General features: G+C 38.6%; 1 protein-coding gene across 2 annotated transcripts in view; it reads right to left on the bottom strand.

Moving 5' to 3' along the window:
* Positions 1-31: 31 nt before the first annotated feature.
* The window catches only part of NPHP3 (nephrocystin 3), a 40,679-nt gene continuing 23,561 nt past the window's right edge, over positions 32-17,149 (bottom strand). Inside the window, exons 16-27 of one of the 2 annotated variants that reach the window (XM_067561763.1) lie at positions 16,426-16,564; positions 13,532-13,696; positions 11,638-11,735; positions 10,649-10,771; positions 9,794-9,983; positions 9,392-9,633; positions 7,695-7,770; positions 6,307-6,434; positions 5,018-5,258; positions 2,919-3,044; positions 1,930-2,045; positions 32-1,328 (exon numbers count right to left, since the gene is read on the bottom strand). In XM_067561763.1, the coding sequence (XP_067417864.1) occupies positions 1,148-1,328; positions 1,930-2,045; positions 2,919-3,044; positions 5,018-5,258; positions 6,307-6,434; positions 7,695-7,770; positions 9,392-9,633; positions 9,794-9,983; positions 10,649-10,771; positions 11,638-11,735; positions 13,532-13,696; positions 16,426-16,564 (1,825 nt within the window). In that variant the 3' untranslated portion in view covers positions 32-1,147. The remainder of the gene's footprint in view (positions 1,329-1,929; positions 2,046-2,918; positions 3,045-5,017; positions 5,259-6,306; positions 6,435-7,694; positions 7,771-9,391; positions 9,634-9,793; positions 9,984-10,648; positions 10,772-11,637; positions 11,736-13,531; positions 13,697-16,425; positions 16,565-17,149) is intronic. The other variant, XM_067561764.1, reaches the window with a different exon arrangement.

Here is a 17,149-nt window from a genome sequence, read left to right as displayed (position 1 = left end):
CACTGATGTCAATATATTGTACATCAATTCTTTCTCCTGTTTAATACAAGCCTATTCCTATACTGGAATTTTGATGAGTTTTTCCTCTACTAAAACTGACAGCTGTATGCCAGTCCCCAATTAACAAATACTATTCCAGTGACTAACCAGAGAGAAGAAAAGCATATTCCTACTAAAAATAAGTGTATATAACACACCGATTAAAAAGCTTTAGCTAGAGATGACAAAAATATCAGTCAGGGTTTGCCTACATCATCAGTTCATGCAGGGCAAGCTGGGGTGTAAATCTATAGTGCATTAGCATGCTGCACACTAAGTGGTGCTTGCTAGCATGCACTAAAAGTTCTATAGTGCACCTTCAATCTGTTTCAAACCAGAGTTTAAATCAAAAACACACTACAGGAATTTTAGTCTGTACCTGTGGCCAGTTAGTGTGCAGCAGGCTGGTGTGAGCTGTAGATTTACAGCCCAGCTTGCTGTGTACAAACTGAACACATAGATAAGCCCTCAGTCAACCATGATCCAAAAACTCAAAAAAGGACGTCTTACTAAGAGCCCAGTTTCCTTTGCATAAGTTTCCTTAAAGTCAAAACATGAGCAGGTGCAGTTTGGGTTATTTTCCTTCTTTTGGTGGAAACACAACATGGTTTCCAAAATTGTGTCCCCAAATAACAAACTGCTCATGAAAAGATAGAAAGGTACAATAACAAAATTCCACAAACATCATAACAGTGTGGACACTGAAATGTAGAAATAAGAACTGATGTGGAACAACAACTACTAGCTGTTTTGATTATACCTTGCAGCTCACTGGCCCTCTATTAGGAAGAGGTCTGGAGAAAAAAAAAAAAAACATGTTTTCTGGCATTACAGCTACAGTCTGAACAAGTAACTAATAGAATACATACACTAATCTTTCACTAAATGCCTGTGTGTAACACAGAAGTAACTATCACATGGTCCACAAGAAGCATGAACCGAAATATTTTAAACTAAAATATAAAATTTGTTCATATTTTCATCATTCATGAACATTGTCTCCTAAAATCATTTAGTTTGATCTCTGAAGCATGCTCATATTTTTTAAAAACCACTTTTTATGGTTAAGGTATTCTTTAGTAGCGTTTTTTTTGGTGCCAGCTTTGCATCACTTTTGCCCATGGTCTAGGAAAACATTTGGAGATAATGCACTTCTTAAACTGAAAGTGTCGCCACTTGATGAAGGTCGGGAAGCTGCTTTTCCTCCTGTCAACAAAGTCTCTGCTTCTTTTATTTCCATGGCTCTCTTGTACAGCTCAGCAGCCTTCTCAAAATCTCCTCCTTCATAGCTTTGGGAGAGAAGTAAACCAAAGTTTAATCAAACTGGCCTCACCAACTCATTCCTGTACTGAAGTCTGCCTAAACAACATACAATTAAACAGCAAAAAACTTTGTTAATGCAGAGTTACAGTTGCCTGGTATTAGCTTGTGCCTTTCTAGGACATCGAGGTCAGCAACCACTTCTGAAAATAAGGAAATCTAAAGGTAAGGTAAAGGCCCACATGACTAACTGTACCCTGCTGGAGCTGGCACTGGGAATTATTGGCATGCACTCCAGCTGCATTCACTCTGTTACATGCAACTATTGCATGGTGGAGGAATGAGTTGGAACAGTGTGGAAGAGTTGTGATTGTGATATGATGATATCTGGATCTGAGTCCTCCCATGTTGTCAAAGGAAAGAGGTGCATATGTATCTCAAGGTTCCAAGCTGCATCATTTCAGACTGTCACCTTGCTATACTAACACAACCATTTACCAACAATTAATACATTTTAGCCCCCAAATTGCCTGATAAAATATATTCTATTGATATGATTATTCACATTTGTTAATTTATTAATAGAGGCAGTTCCCATATTAGAGAGGGGAGAAAAATATCTGTCCTTACCTCAGCACAGCTAAGTTTTTTAGTGTTTCTCCTACACGAGGATGCATATGACCAAAGCTGTCTTCATAAATCTTTAATGCACGTTCATATAGAGGTAAGGCTTCAATGTGCTTTTTCTTTTTGGGTGGGAGAAGGAAGACAAGATGAAAACCATTTGTTTAAATAGGCATTACACATTTGGTTTCTGCAAACTAAGGATAAACATCTTAGAGTTGAGTTTCTTTGCTAAACCAAAACAGTATTTTGTTTTGTTTTTAAAAGAATAGTAGTTTACAAAAGACTAAGGCGGAGACTTGCAAAGCAACCTAATAGATTTGGACATCCAGTTCTTATTAATTTTATGATAGTTTGGGTCAAAGTTCTGTAGGAGGCTTTGAAAGTCTCATCTTAAATGATTTAAGTCATAAACCATCAAACATTCCTGGGTTTTAACTAATTTAAAGTCAGGTTTACAGATCCCAAGCAACATGACAAAACAATATATGATATACTAAGTAGATGTGTTCATTGTTGTTGATGCTAAGGAAACAAGTGAATACTAGGATCTTGGTAAATGTTTCTCTCTGAACTACATTAGATATGGAATGAAAAGTCTAGAGCTGCAGCCTTGTTAGATCTTAAATGCCTAGGCAGGGTCATACTTGGTCAATGTGCATGAAGGAGTGCCAGAATTTCAGTAGGTAATGCTCCCTCTCAGTCAGTACTAAACCAATGCTTTAGACGTAGTTTTAAACCAGAGGCCCTAATTTACATGATTATTAAAAATCCCATGGTAATTTTTACAAGATTAAAGGGGTTAACATAACTGTAGGCCTCTGGCTAAATTCCAATCAGTGCAATCACGTTTCCCCTGCTAAGTATGTTTTTTGTTTGTAAAAATGTACATAAGACTCTGAATTCCCTGAAGGTGTCCTTTTAAATGCAGTTAAATTTTATATGTAAAATTGCTGAAATACATATGATAGATGCATAAGACAGGAAAAACCTACCATCTGACAATAAAGAACAGCCAGGTTTACCAAGGCAGTAGCTACGCTAGGGTGCTTTGGACCAAATGATTTTTGTCGAATTTCAACAGCCAACTCATACAGAGGCACAGCCTTGTCAAGCTTCCCCTAGAAAACAAACCAATGTTAAAACCAGCCATCTGGTTACAGCCGACCTAGCTGCATGTATAATTTTTTGTGAATAAAGACCTTAGAAAAGTTATAATTGCTTACAGGACAAGGATGGTCACTAAGATGTTGCAGGATTGGACGCTTGATGAATATTTACAATAAACCATTCCAGTTGATCTATTGATTATTATTAATGGACCGAGTACCTTCAATTCCCATTTAAGGCCTTCCAGGTACTACCTCTAGTTCTGATTATTTCTCAAGCATGTTCTTATCAACATTCAATTCCTCCCATTGGTATTTAAATCAGGAGACTTTTTTTAAAAAGGTTTGTTTCATTCCTGTCCATCAAAAATTTGCTCTATCTGCAGCTGTATTCCCCACCCCTACTATAAATGGCAGAGGAGTGGGTTGATTTTCAGCAAGTAGTTCAAAAGGACCTTAATTTTAAAGCGGTTTTGGGAAGGGAAATTTAATAATCAGAAAACTTTAAAGAGGAGGTATTTCCTAGTTTTAATTTTTCCTGCAAATTTTGTTCCACTCTAGATTTGCATCTGATCCCTTCCTTGCATCGGATTAATTGGATGTACTAAGTTACAGATCTGATTTTTTTCACCTGGAGCATGTATTTGGAACTATTTCTGGAATATGGATGTTTGATATTTAGCATGAAATGGAAATTGTCCAAGGTAATTTTGGACTTATAAAGTCTGCAGTTTTCTCCCAATTTCTTCAAAGCATCAACCATCATCTATGATTTGATATCAAGAGGTAACTGTGAATAAGGTCAATAACTGTCTAAGGTCAAATATCTAACTATTCTTTATGTCCCTCCAGTCTAGTCTCTTCCCTTCCACTAATTCCCTTTGTGTTTTTCATTTATGTTCATCCAAAGGATCACTCGATACAGGCATAGCAGTGCTCTCTTCTGATAGCGTCAGCTGCAGCAGTATGAAATGGGAAAAGACCATGTGATACCAACCCATTTCATAATGCTACTGGAAGTGTCAGCAACAAAACTCTTGTGCAAGAGCACAGGAACAGTCTAGCCAAGAAATGAGTTTACAGGATTCTTCCAAATCAGAAGAATAGCAAAATGCATGAGTGCAGAAGGAAACACATGGACCATCACCCTACTCTGAATCTGAACTCTCTTACCTTAACAGTTGGAAACTTTAAGATTCATGTTCTGCCTAGTTGCATGGCTGAGGACCAATGACAATATTCCTATGGACAGGGATTCCACTTTATATTGGAGTAGTCAAATGACAGCTAATATTTATAAAGTATTTTGAAAACATACATTATTACTATTGCCATCATCTAGCATATTCAGCACCAGCATGATTGCTTATTTTTCATTGAACTGAAATTAGGTAGAAATGGCACAAGATACCCACATGCACACACAGCTATTTATGCAGATACAGGCTACTCTAAAAGCTGTTGCCAGTTCTATTATTAATTCTCAGATGACGACAGGGTTCATTAAGTAAAAATTATGAGAAATTATTCTCAAGTGCCAAAAATATGGGTGGATGTGGTTTGCCTCTCGGTGGATTGGAACCAATTCTTCCAAAGGATGCTACATACAGTATGCAGAGGGACTCAAATATGAAAGTGGAGAAGTGATTCCCTGGCAACAGTCCCAATGCTGGCTTTTAACTATGTTCTTTTTCTTTGTGGTAAATATAGTGGCTGAATAAGTTTGCTTGAATGAAGTCAAAAGGGAAGCTTGTAGGTGCCCGATACAATGAAGACATTATTAAGTACAGCTCATCTTTAGGTAAACATTGTCCCACAATGTTCCTATGGGTGTGAAAACAGACACAACTTTATATACTTAATAATGCTTTTTTGTGCATTTCTGGAAGATGCTGCTATCCAAACTTTTTGATAATCTGCCTCCTGGGGAATGGAAAATACAAGACCTTATTTTCAAATGATGTATAAAACAAACACACACTTACCATCTTTTTGTAGAGTACTGCAAGGTGTTTCACAGTGTACGCCAGTGAGGGATGATCAGGAGCTAGTGCTCTCCTCCTAATTTCTAAAGCTCTTTCGTAGAGTTCCTCAGCTTTATCATAGTGTTTCTTTTCATTGTACAGCGCTGCCAGATTGTTCAAAGACTGAGCGCAGTCTGAGTGGTCTGGTCCTAGGACTCTCTCCCTCATTTCTAGGGAGCGCTTCAAAAAAAGTTCTGCTGTCCTACAAATAAATTCACACAGCAATACTCCAAAGAAGATTAAATTTGTGCCTACCATTAAGGTTACTTTTGTACCTGCAGAAGTGCCACTGTATTCTAAGAGAAATTTCAGCCTCCTTTAGTGAAACAAATACAGCAGAGCAACTCATTTAAGCAGTCTTTAGGCCTGGTCTACACTACAGACTTAGGTTGACGGAAGCTGCCTTCCGTCAACCTAATAATGTGTGCATCTACACTACCAGGTCCTTTCTGCCAACCTAACTCACCTGTAACATCGACTTAAATTACTCCAGGTACTGGAGAGGCTCTCAACATAACTTAGGCAAGCCCCCAGAGCTGTGTAAGTTAAAGAACATCTCCAAGTTGACGGGTGGGCTGATAATGCAGGGCTGTGGCCCTGACCCATCACACTCTCTAAACTGAAGATTGCAAGGCGATTCTTGGGAAACAGCTTTATAGGGGTCTTTCACCTTTCCTATGCTGGGGAATCCTCCCCTGGCCAATTATGTGGCTTTGATGCCTTTTTATGCTGCTCTGGCCCTTTTGCACATCATAAAGGAGTCAGGACAGGGCCAGGATCTCACCTATTATATATACACATACACTTTATTAATTACTTTCCTTGTAGGACTGGCATTTTGAATGCTATAAAAAAAAAAACAACCCTGTTGTTAGAGTGAGAATTTTATAAAGGAGGCTGATGTAATAGATAACTATGACACAGAGGATATTAAAATACCCCATATATTTACAAATAGCGATGATTAAATTTACGGTAGTATCTGTTACTTCAGTTCTAAAATAGGAAATGCAGTGATGTGGAAAATATCCATATGCCAATGACACTCACTGTACAGCAGACTTCAGCTACTAAGAATGATAGTGATCTCATAATAGAAAACCGTAAAAGAATATGGGGATTGCACTGCATTTAGTATTTGAGAGCGTTTAGACTGATCACTGGGAATGTTTCATGTGGTTCCATACAGTGCACCTCTTTAGATGAGAAAGAGAGAGAAGGAATCTATAACTGTCATAGACATTACTTACTCAAGATTATTCTGCAGATAATAGAGAACTCCAAGCTCATTGAGGGTTCGAGCATTATCTGGTGTGTCTCTGCCTAACGTGAGCTCTTCCAACTGCAAGGCTCGTTGACGTAGAAGAGCAAATCCAAACTGAAGCAAAGCACAAAGTAATGAAAGTCCATCGCCATTACTTCAAAAGTTTAACATCTACAATTTAAATTTACTCCTGTGCAGGACAGCACAAAGTCTTTGCACCAAATAGACCCCATTTAAGCCCTATTTTGAGAATTAAAGGTTGCATAGGCCTTGTGTCAGTCCTCTCCATGGGGGTGAATCACACCCAGTATGCCTCCATGAAATATAGATCCTCAATCTGCTATTCTCAGGTTTTGCCTTCCCTCTACAATATGTTCTAGTCTTCTTAAACTTTTTAGTCCAAACCATCTGTTTCAATTAATTGCTTAGGTCTTAAGAACTCAAAATGGAATTCAACTGATGTCATATAAAACCACTATAAAGATATTTATTACTGAAGGATTTTGTAAAGCTTCATAGAAAGGCTTGGTACGGCAATAGTTGTCACAAATGATGTGGAGTAAGAGTAAAAAGTGTGGCCCAATATTTCAGAGACCTCTTTGATAACACCTCAAGCCCATACTAATAGTTTTAATAAAAAAATGTTTGTGTAACTGAAATAATTATGAAAGGTGACGAAGTAAAATCCCCATGACCAGATTTTTTTTTTTTTTTTTTAATTATTATTGTGGTGGGAAGAGTAACATTTTCATTATTTTTCTTTATGTTGCTTCAGCTATATAGTTCCTAGCAGAGTTTGTGTAGCATGGGTGCTTCCCTTCTTCTATGAGACTGAGCCTAGAATTAGAATTTCCCTAGGAGCTTTATGGCAGAAGAAACGGAAGGAAAAGAAGAAAAAACATCGAAACGCCATAAGAGGAAGCACACTCTCAGGGCTTCAGCCTGAAACCACTACCAAGAATGGTGCTTACTACCCCTGTGACCATTGGGATTACCCAGCACTATGCCCAATGGAATTAGGTCCTTAGTTGTCATCTCCTAAAGAACACTTTCTCTAGTTTCTTTTCAACAACGTGTAGTCAGCATGAAATCTGAATCCCCAAGTCCAGTATGTGAAGGGTTTCTATATCCACTTATTTATTTTCCATCTCTCACCACTATATTCCAGTTGTACTCATCCACCTTTACTTCCAGTGAGTTTGAAAGAGCAGATACCAGTGCTGCTCCTAAAGTGGTTAAGATGGCAAACTTTCAATTACCAAAAGTACTTAAGCATCAGATTTTTAGAACACATTCTCAAAACACACTTTATCATCCATTCAACAAAGCCACAGCTTGCCCCTATTTTGATTAAATTAAGTATCAAATCTTTACCAAACTGCCTTTCCGCCTTGCTGCTTTTTGTCGCATTTTAAAGGATTTTTTCCTCAGTTGTTCAGCTTGTTCATATCTGAAAATAGTTATTTAAAATGTCAGAAGAAGAGCACCACACATGACAACAGTATACATTTTGGGTTAGATCTTCAAAATGCACCTAAGTGATTTAGGAGCACAAGTGCCCCTGCAAGTCGCATAGGTGCTTTTGAAATTTGCAAGTTTTGTCAAAGATGAAAATATGTAAAGTGCTTATGACTGTGTTAGGAGTGTAACAGAGTAGCCAGGTTCTTCTATTACCCATCCCTCTTAGTGGGTGTTGGAATCCTGCACAGAAATGCTGACTAGTTGTGGATGGCATGTCTTTACTCCACCCCAAATATAAACAAGATGCAAGTTGCTTTCTGCGTAGAGAGAACTGGCGAGTAAGACGAAAACTCTAAAGGGAATGTTAGAAACTTCCTAGTTTGAAGGAGAAAATGTAGGCTGAGCTATTGTGTTATTTCTATTGCCCGTAAAAGAAAACCCCCAAGAAAAAGGGGTGAGTTTGGATACAAATCTAGAGTGTTTGTTCTGCAACTGAGAAGGTAAGGACTCAGAGTCTTGATTGTCCTTGATTTGGTTGGGGAGTAGTTTGCAGAGGGAGAAAGAGGAGAATTTTGGCAGTTTCCTCTAGAATTACATGTAAGTTAAGCAGTTTGTTCTGAAGAGCTAACAGCACAAACTATACCAAGGAACTTTTTGAATGGGTGTTACCTAAGTACATTTCCAGCATTTCCCCACCATCACCATAAATGCTTTTTGTTTTAGGAGGAGGAAGGGAAGGACTTCTCTCCTTTCTCCCCTTATCATATCACCAGCCTACTAGGAATGAGCAGTGGGAACAGGATTTGCTTCATAATAAGTAAGTGTCAGGATATCTTCAGTACATTCAGGTATGTGTGGAAGAAGGACAGTCTTCTCATTAAGGCACTGGATTAAGACTAAGAAGATCTGGGTTGTGTTCCTGGCTCCGGAACAGACTATGTCACCTTGAAAAGGTCACTTAATCCATGTGCATTAATTATTAATGGTAAATCATTTTGCATGTATGTAAAACAGGGATAACAACATCTTCCTACTCCAAAGAGATGGTGTTAAAATTAAACAAGTAGGATTTGGATACATTTATCCTTTAAAGAACCCATAAAAATCTGCAACCAGACTTGTAAATTTTACCTACACGTTTGCCTAGTGCTTTGTTTTTGATGGATGAGTAAAATATCCTTAAGGTTTTTTTCCCTGTTGTCACCCAGGTAAAAGTAGGTGACTAAATGCTGCTGCTGTTAATATAATAAATAAAAATAATAATACCATCTAGCTCCTATCTTTGGGCTGGTAAGTATTCACAACTATTTTGCGAGGGTGACAACAGTACCAATAACAAGGGCATTTTTAAAAAAAACATTGCTTTGGTATAATTGTATAATGCACAAATATGCTTATTAATCTTTTTCTAGATCCCAAAAAAGGTCTCTTCCTCCTCTTGATAGAAACATATAATTCTTACTAATACTAACAGCAGTTCTGCACACGCATCAAAATGAAATTAAATCTATTAAAATGTATAATCGTGGAAACATACAGACAAGGTAACAACCTCAAAAGACTTGCATGTTTTGACAAATCCAGGATATCAATAATACTATTAACCTTACCTGTTCTGTTTCTGGTATAATGTTGCAAGCGCATCCAGTTCACGGGCAACCCTGGGATGTTCAGCCCCATAAGCATTTTCAGAGATTTCCAGAGCTTGCTTATATAACTGCTCAGCATTTCCAAACTTCTTCCACTGCACATAAACTCCTGCTAGCTGATGGAGGGACTGTGCTACCCTTGGGTGATCTGGATCCAGTGCAGTCTCCCGAATTTCCAGAGAACGCTGCAGAGGAGCAACTGCCTGTAATAAAGGAGCTGAGAATGTGATCAGAGCAGGCAAGATACTATACAAAAAACACTGCAACAGAAAACAACTTATCAAGTGTATAATACGCGCTGCTTAAATTACTTGCTTTTTTGCTGTTACAATAGTATTCCCTTTGGTTCCTAGATGCAATTACCTGGCTGAGAAGGCCTAGATCCTTTAAGAATCGTCCCAGAGTCTCGTAAAGGTCAGCCAGACAGATCATACTTTCCTCTCCCTCACAGCTTTTCTCATATTGATTTAGAGAGTCAAAATACTCTGCTGCCATTGAGGTCTTATCTTTTCCAACAAGCTGCCAGTAACTCAGTAATTCTGCAAAATGCCCCCTGTTTTAACATGAAAAATAAGAAAGAAATAAAATACAGAACACCAAATGTCAGTGCTTAGAACCAGCTACCTGGATGGCAGGGTGCAAGGAAAGGGGAATATGCATGTTCAGGAATTTTCCCTCATGCTGCAAAGTGGCTGCAGAGCAGCTCTGTGGAGGCTACTGTAGTGCAACAGTCAGAATGACCTATGCAGAACCCTACTGGTCTCCCAACTGTGAAGCAGTGGAAGGACAGAGGATCTGGATTCATTGCCCCACACCACCATGCCCAGAGCACCAACAAGCAGGGTTCATGCCACACAGGGGTACACCTAGGTGCAGCCTATCCCTCTTGTGTAACAAAACAGCACTGGTTCCCGTGCCTTGGGTGTTTTGCAAGCAGCCAAGGTATCCCATAAGTAGTATCTCACTAGATACTTCCCTGTAACTTTATACTGTGCTATTTATCAGCACCTTTTCAGTTAGCATCCGTCAGCCAGCGGTCAGGCCCTGCTATAGGGTTACATGTTGGTCTAGTTTAATTTCTTCCCATATTTGTGCATATTATCATTTCTACTATCTATTTTTTAAACAAATCTATCTATTTTTTATTTCATGCCCTTAACTTGACACTAAATCATTTCAATATGTTTATACGTACTAAGGCACTGACTATTCTCTTACCTTTTGTAAAGGTTCTGGGATACAAAGAGGTTTAGCAGACACTTGTGTAGCTTTTGCTTGTTGCCTTGCTGTTGAAAAAGCCAAGGAAGTTCATCTGCACTTCTCCAAGTCACTCTGCCTTGACTAATGGAAGAAAACCAACCAAAATAAAATCCCTTTCCATTCCTAACATTTAGAATTATAGGGCTTGATTTGGAAAATGGCTAGTCATACAACTGCCACAACTACATGGACATACAACCAATTGGCCTCTCTTATATCACCATTTACCTGACCTGCGCATGCAATTTCCCATCCCCTTTTTGTGAAAAGAAGGCCCATAATATGAACCTATTAACTACAGCTTGAATACAAGCTCCAAAGTTTGTCTTTAACTCTTTAAAATATCAACGGACCTACAGAACTCATGAAGCCCAGGGCAACACAAACGCAAAATGGCCCAAAGCTATCCTGAGACAGGTCAGCACTCCCTGATTTACTTTGTCATGTTTTCATGCAAACAAAAGTTATACTTAACAAAGGGCCACACTCAATACTCTGTGCATAACCTGAATTTCTAGGCTCTGTGCTAAAATGATCCAGACGAGTCGAGGAAGGTATTGCTTCCGCCACTATAGACTGCTCCTGCATTCTCAGGCCTATAGTATCTGTGTTTCCTCTTACTTCCCCCTTCTCCATGGCAGATTAGTATGGCCACTGATCTCCTGGCTACATGCCCACGTCTTCCATAACCCAACACTTTCAATCCTTGTGAGTGCTGAAGTACAGAGAACTGCTCCAAAGCCCACAGTGGGTACATTTCAGTTAGCAGCTATTAATCTATTCCTAGAATAGAAGTGGTTGCATCAGTAATAATCTGAACTGACCAGGATGAGATTTAATGTGAGGCAGTAATGGACTGCTTAGCTGAAGAAAGCAGAGAAACCATATGACAAAAAATAAGAAATATCTACTATAAAGACTATGTGTTTTGAGGAGTTCTGAAATACCTTAGTTGCATAGTGAAGTAGATTATTAGTTTTTCTCTGTGAGCAGAAATAGTATTTTGACCTTCTTCCATGTATTCTAGTTTCACTGTTTCCCAAGCCTGAAAAGGAAAGAGTTATAGTAATCAATATATGTCTGTTACCTGGAGCCCTGTGCATTGTCAGTATGTAAGACACAAGGAAACCAATGGGAAACAGGGATCTTGGGTTGAGGAATTTATAATCTTTTGCTGCTAAAGGGATCTTCAACTTGAAAGCAAATCAATTAAAAAAATGAGTTAAGAGGTGCTACACAAAGGCCCAAGGGATTTAAGAAGAGGAAATATATCAAATGTGGGAGAGGGAATGGGGAGAGGAGGAAGCCTGATATTTATTTTCCTCAGTAACAATTTAATTGGGTGTTTGTGTTCCTCTTGATCTTGGAAACCATAACTCTTTTGGATCCACTAACAGCGTAAGTCTCAGATAGCATCCCAGGGTTTGCTAGGAAAGTGGAAGATAATGGAGGACAATTATTAATGTGTACTTACTTTTTGTGAAATTAGTAAAGTTATACATTTGTGGTTGTGACGGAGTGTACCAGCCCCTCCCACCAGAGGGGGAGCCCTTAGTTTCCTCAGAAGCCAGAAAGGCCCCTCCCCAACATGCATGCTGCACACACCCTGGCAAGAGGCGGGGCTTAAAAGTCCAGCAGAGGCCTCAGAGTGGGGTGGGAGACAGTAGAAGAGAGAGACTCATTCCCAGAGCCCGCCAGTAGGAACGCAGCCCTGCCATGCCCAGAGGGGCTTCAGGACTGCTTTACTGCTCAGCAGTTATTTGCTGAGCTCTGCCATGCCCAAGGGGGCTTCAGGACCGCCTCCTGCTCAGCCCGGGGGGGGAATTGTTGGGCCCCACCGCACCCGGGAAGGTCTCAAACAGTTATGTTATAGGCAGCCAGAGGCCAAGCACGACTCTTTGGGGCCTGCATGGGATGGGAGTTGTACCAACACTCCTCCTCTTCTGGGGGAGCCCTAGGCACGGTCTGTCACAGTGGCATTCAACTATAAAAAAGTACTCTATTAAATTACGCTAAGGCTCTTTGATTTATCACTTGCTTAAAAATTACCATCTTCCTTTCCCCTGCAATTCTGGCTTGATTTTTAGTAGACAATATTTTCTAGGACTGCTAGAGTCAGTGATCAATGAAAAAACAACTTCTGAATGCTGAAATTCCAAGTTTTCAGGTGATGAACAATATTGATCATCCTGCTAATAGTTCTCAAGATAGCAGCCACTGGCATCAGATCAGAACTGAAGGGGGAAGGAGGCATATAATCAAAATTATGTAAGTTAAAGGCTGATATGGTATCTAGTTAACCACCAGGGCTAGAAATTAATGTTACACATAGCTGGCAACTTAGGATCTCCTGCTTTCCATGGTGTACAGCATTTATTTCTAATCTTGGTAGTTCTCTAGACTTTAAAAATGGTCATATTCTTTAGAACAGCAGTGTCTTTAGCGCTGGTCCAGGGCTTAATAAAGCACTGGTCCTGGACTCTGGAGCAATGAATTTTTGATTCCTAGAAGGGAAAAAATCCAAACACTTAGTACGGCTTTGCAACTGTAAGTTGCAACAGTTAAGAATAACGCAGGCACACAAAAAAGAGAGACACTCTGTAGACTAAGTCAATGACAATTACATACAAAATTAAACAGATTTATAGAATGTGTTTGTGTGTCTATGGGAAGACAGCAGGCCATGCTGCTTTGAGTTACACTATTGAAAATCTGGAGAAACACAACTGGAGTCAAAGTTACTCCTGGAGTTACACCAATATAATTAAGAGCAGAGTTTGGCCAAATATTTCTAATTTAGTGGAGTATTATTTGCATCTGTCTAAATGTATGGAATCTTACCTGGAGGTGCTGAAACTTGAGCAAACCGCAGCCATATGTCAGCATACACATCTTGTGCAGACTGTGAACGAGGGAGGCTAGCATGGCACAGGATAGCTCGGGATAAAGTTCCATTAGTTCTGATTCACTCACTCCATTGTGGCTGATGCTGATGAGACAGAGAACCTGTATAGCAATCAAATTAATGCTTTAATACATTTAACAACTGCTCACAGTAACTCAGTTATACTGAATCCCAAGACAAATACTGAATGCCGGGTTTTAAAACACAATATAGGCTTCCTTAATAGATTCAGTTACCAAGGCTGGGGTGGAAAACAGGCTTCACAAATTAGTTCTGACCTAAAGATCAAGTTATGGATGTACAGTTCAGGCAAAACTATGCTAAGTTACACTGGTGTAAATCTGAAGTCAATCCCAAAGGCTTCAGTGGAATTACTCAAGATTTATATTGGAGTAAGTAAAAGCAGTATTAGGCCCAACATAGCTTATAAGACGACTTACATTTTTTCCCCCAAAATATATAAAACAATGTACCTAGTGAACATTGTGACCCAAGTATTTTACAAATATTTATGTGGTCTTACTTTTAATACAGGAACCATGTAAAGAATAGGGAATATTTAGATTGGAAACATTACTGACAGGGTAAATTATTCATCTTTGTGGTTCACATGAGTAAGACTATTATTCAAAATTGCCAATTTCCATTTTACTGTAGCAAATTAAATACATATTTTACCCTTCAAAATGTGTTTTGTTGATGCAATAAGGGAACTTCAGAGATTGCAGTTGTGTAATTTATCTATATTGTACTGAAAGTGTCTCGATCTCATAAGACAAATTTGTCCCTCATGTAACTTCAGTGGGGATGGATTTGGCCATTAACTTTCTTTTTCTTTTTAGAATAACCCAGACATTAGATACTGGCTCTTGAATGTTTATGGATCAATATCTTATCAGATAAAGCACAGATGGAGTACTAGTTACTGTCTGCTGCAGACCACCAAATGATACTAGAGAACAGGATGATTGGCTCCTTAAGCACCTATCTATAATGTATAGGGAAAAAAGGTTGCGTTATTATGGTGACTTCATGTTGAGCGACATATGGTGGAGGGCTCATGCTGCCAGTTCTAAAATGTCCTCAGAATTTCTAAAAATCACAGATGATCTTCCTAATTCTAAAAGTGTTGCATCCAACACAGGGAATTTTTATACGAGACCTTCTCTTGACAGATAAAAAGAAATTGATCACAGAACTAAATATTGTGATTGCTTAGGTGTAAGTGATCATAGCTTGATTGTATAGGTTAAGTGCAGAACAGTACATAGTCCAAACCAGTGCTATATATCCTTGGCACTTTAAAATGGGCCAGTTCCACAAAACTGAAAACAATTATGAGTCATAGCAGCTGGGAGAAAGAATTTAAACAGAAAGATATGAATGATAATCAAAAACTATTTAAGAACATTTTACCCAAAAAGCCACAAGGGGGGGGGGGGGGAAGGATACACTGGTCAAAAAAAAAAAAAAAACCAAACCTGGTTTAGCAGAGAAGTTTAAAAAAAAAAAAAATCAGAACAAATGGAAAAAAGGGAAGCTGATAGTAATGAATATAAATCAGAGGCTAGGAATTGTAGAAAATTGGTAAGGGAGGCAAAAGGAAAAATGTATGGTCAGTGCAGTTAAGAATAATAAGGAGTTTTTCAAGTATATTAAGAACAAAAGAAATCCTAACGATGGTACTGGTCCATTAATAGAGGGAAATGACAGAATTCTCAATAATAATGTAGAACAAGCAGAAGCATTTAAATAAATATTGCTGTTTAATGTTTGGGAAAAAGCCAGATGATGTAGTCATATCATATGATGATGATGAAGAAATACTTTCCATTCCACCAATAACTCAGGAGAACATGAGACAGTAGTTACTAGAGACAAACATATTTAAATCAGCAGGTCCGGAAAACTTGAGTTTTAAAAGAATTGATCAAGTAGTGCTCCGGATCATTCGTGTTCATTTTCACTAAGGCCTAGTCTTCACTGAAAATAAAACCACCTGCTTTTAATATAGCTAAATGTAAATGTATACAGGTGAGAACAAAAAATGTAGGCCATACTTACAGGATGGGGGACTATCCTGGGAAGCAGTGACTCTGAAAGACTTGGGGATAATCTGCCAAACATAAGCTCCCAGTGTGCCACTGTGGCAAAGGGCTAATGCACGGTTGTATAAACGGGGGAATATCAAATAAGAGTAGCATTTATATTATCTTTGTATGTGGCTCTGGTGTGACCACTGCTGGTATACTGTGTCCAGTTTTGGTGCTCACAATTCAAGAAGGATGTTGATAAATTGGAGAGAAGAGCCACAAGAATGAACAAGGAAGCCATCTAGTGAAAGACTCAAGGATCTCAGTCTATTTAGTTTATCAAAGAGAAAATCAAGGGGTGATTTGATCAACGTATACAAGTACCTATATGGAGAACATAACTTTGATGATAGAGGGCTCTTCAATCTAGCAGACAAAAGTAAAACAAGATTCAATTTAGACAAATTAAGAAATAATGTGCAAATTTTTAATAGTGAAGGTAATTAACCATTGGGACACCTTACCAAAGGTTAGGATGGATTCTCCTTCACTGGAAATTTTTAAATCAAGATTGGATGTTTTTCTAAAAGATACGCTCCAGTTCAAACAGGAAATAATTCAGGAAAGTCTATGGCCTGTATTGTGCAGTAGGTCAAACTAGATGATCACAATCTATGAACCTATGAATTATAGCTTTGAATCAGTGAAAAGCCCTCAAATAATTTCTTTTTATTTAATTTACAGTGGGAAAGTTGAACACGTTTCTTCCAAAAGTTTCCATTATATTGTGTGCTTACCTCTCTCATAAGGTGTTTGTCTTTATCGTTCATCATGGACTCCTGAACTGATAGCAAAACAAGTCTGTATAGTGATACTGTATCTTGACACTGGAAACACTGTTGAAGGATTTCATCAATATTTCCTGCACTTCCAGCACTGAGCAAATGGACAAGAAGGGCTTTTTTAATACATTAAATTTGACATGACAAGATGAATTTAAGCTATTAAAGATCTCCATCTTGTGAGGTGCTGAGTGCCCTCAACTCCTATTGGCTTCAGGAGGTGCGCAGCATCTTTCAGAATTAGAACCCACAGAGCTTACCACCTGAACACATCTACCAACATAAGCTGTAATAATTTTTTAAAAAGCAGCAGTGATATAGGATACTTTTACTTTAGCAGGTAATGGAATGGGAATAAGATCATCATAAAGAGACGGAACGTAAAAACTGGATGCTGCTATTTTAATTTAATATATTTAAAAGAGCGTCTCCAGCAACAACTAAAAATACAATATTGAAATAATAAAGATCAAGCAGTAATTGTAAGCCACCAATCACAAGTGTCCTCCCTTGGAGTCTCTAAAGTGAGATTGCTGGTCTTTTAAAAAGATGTGTGCTAGATCAGCCACAAGTTGCTGTGTTCAGTAATGTTCTTTGACACAGCTGGGAGGATGAATCCTCTTCACCTGCAGGAATTACAGGGTGAAATCATATGTCCTATATTATGCAGGAGGTTAGA

The sequence above is a fragment of the Emydura macquarii genome, unplaced genomic scaffold, assembly GCF_026122565.2.
Source record: "Emydura macquarii macquarii isolate MOO-44397 ecotype Brisbane River unplaced genomic scaffold, CSIRO-AGI_Emac_v2 contig_2422, whole genome shotgun sequence".
Classification (NCBI taxonomy): domain Eukaryota; kingdom Metazoa; phylum Chordata; order Testudines; family Chelidae; genus Emydura; species Emydura macquarii.
The sequence above is the reverse complement of the archived record's forward strand: the minus strand, read 5'-3'. Positions and strand labels throughout refer to the sequence as shown.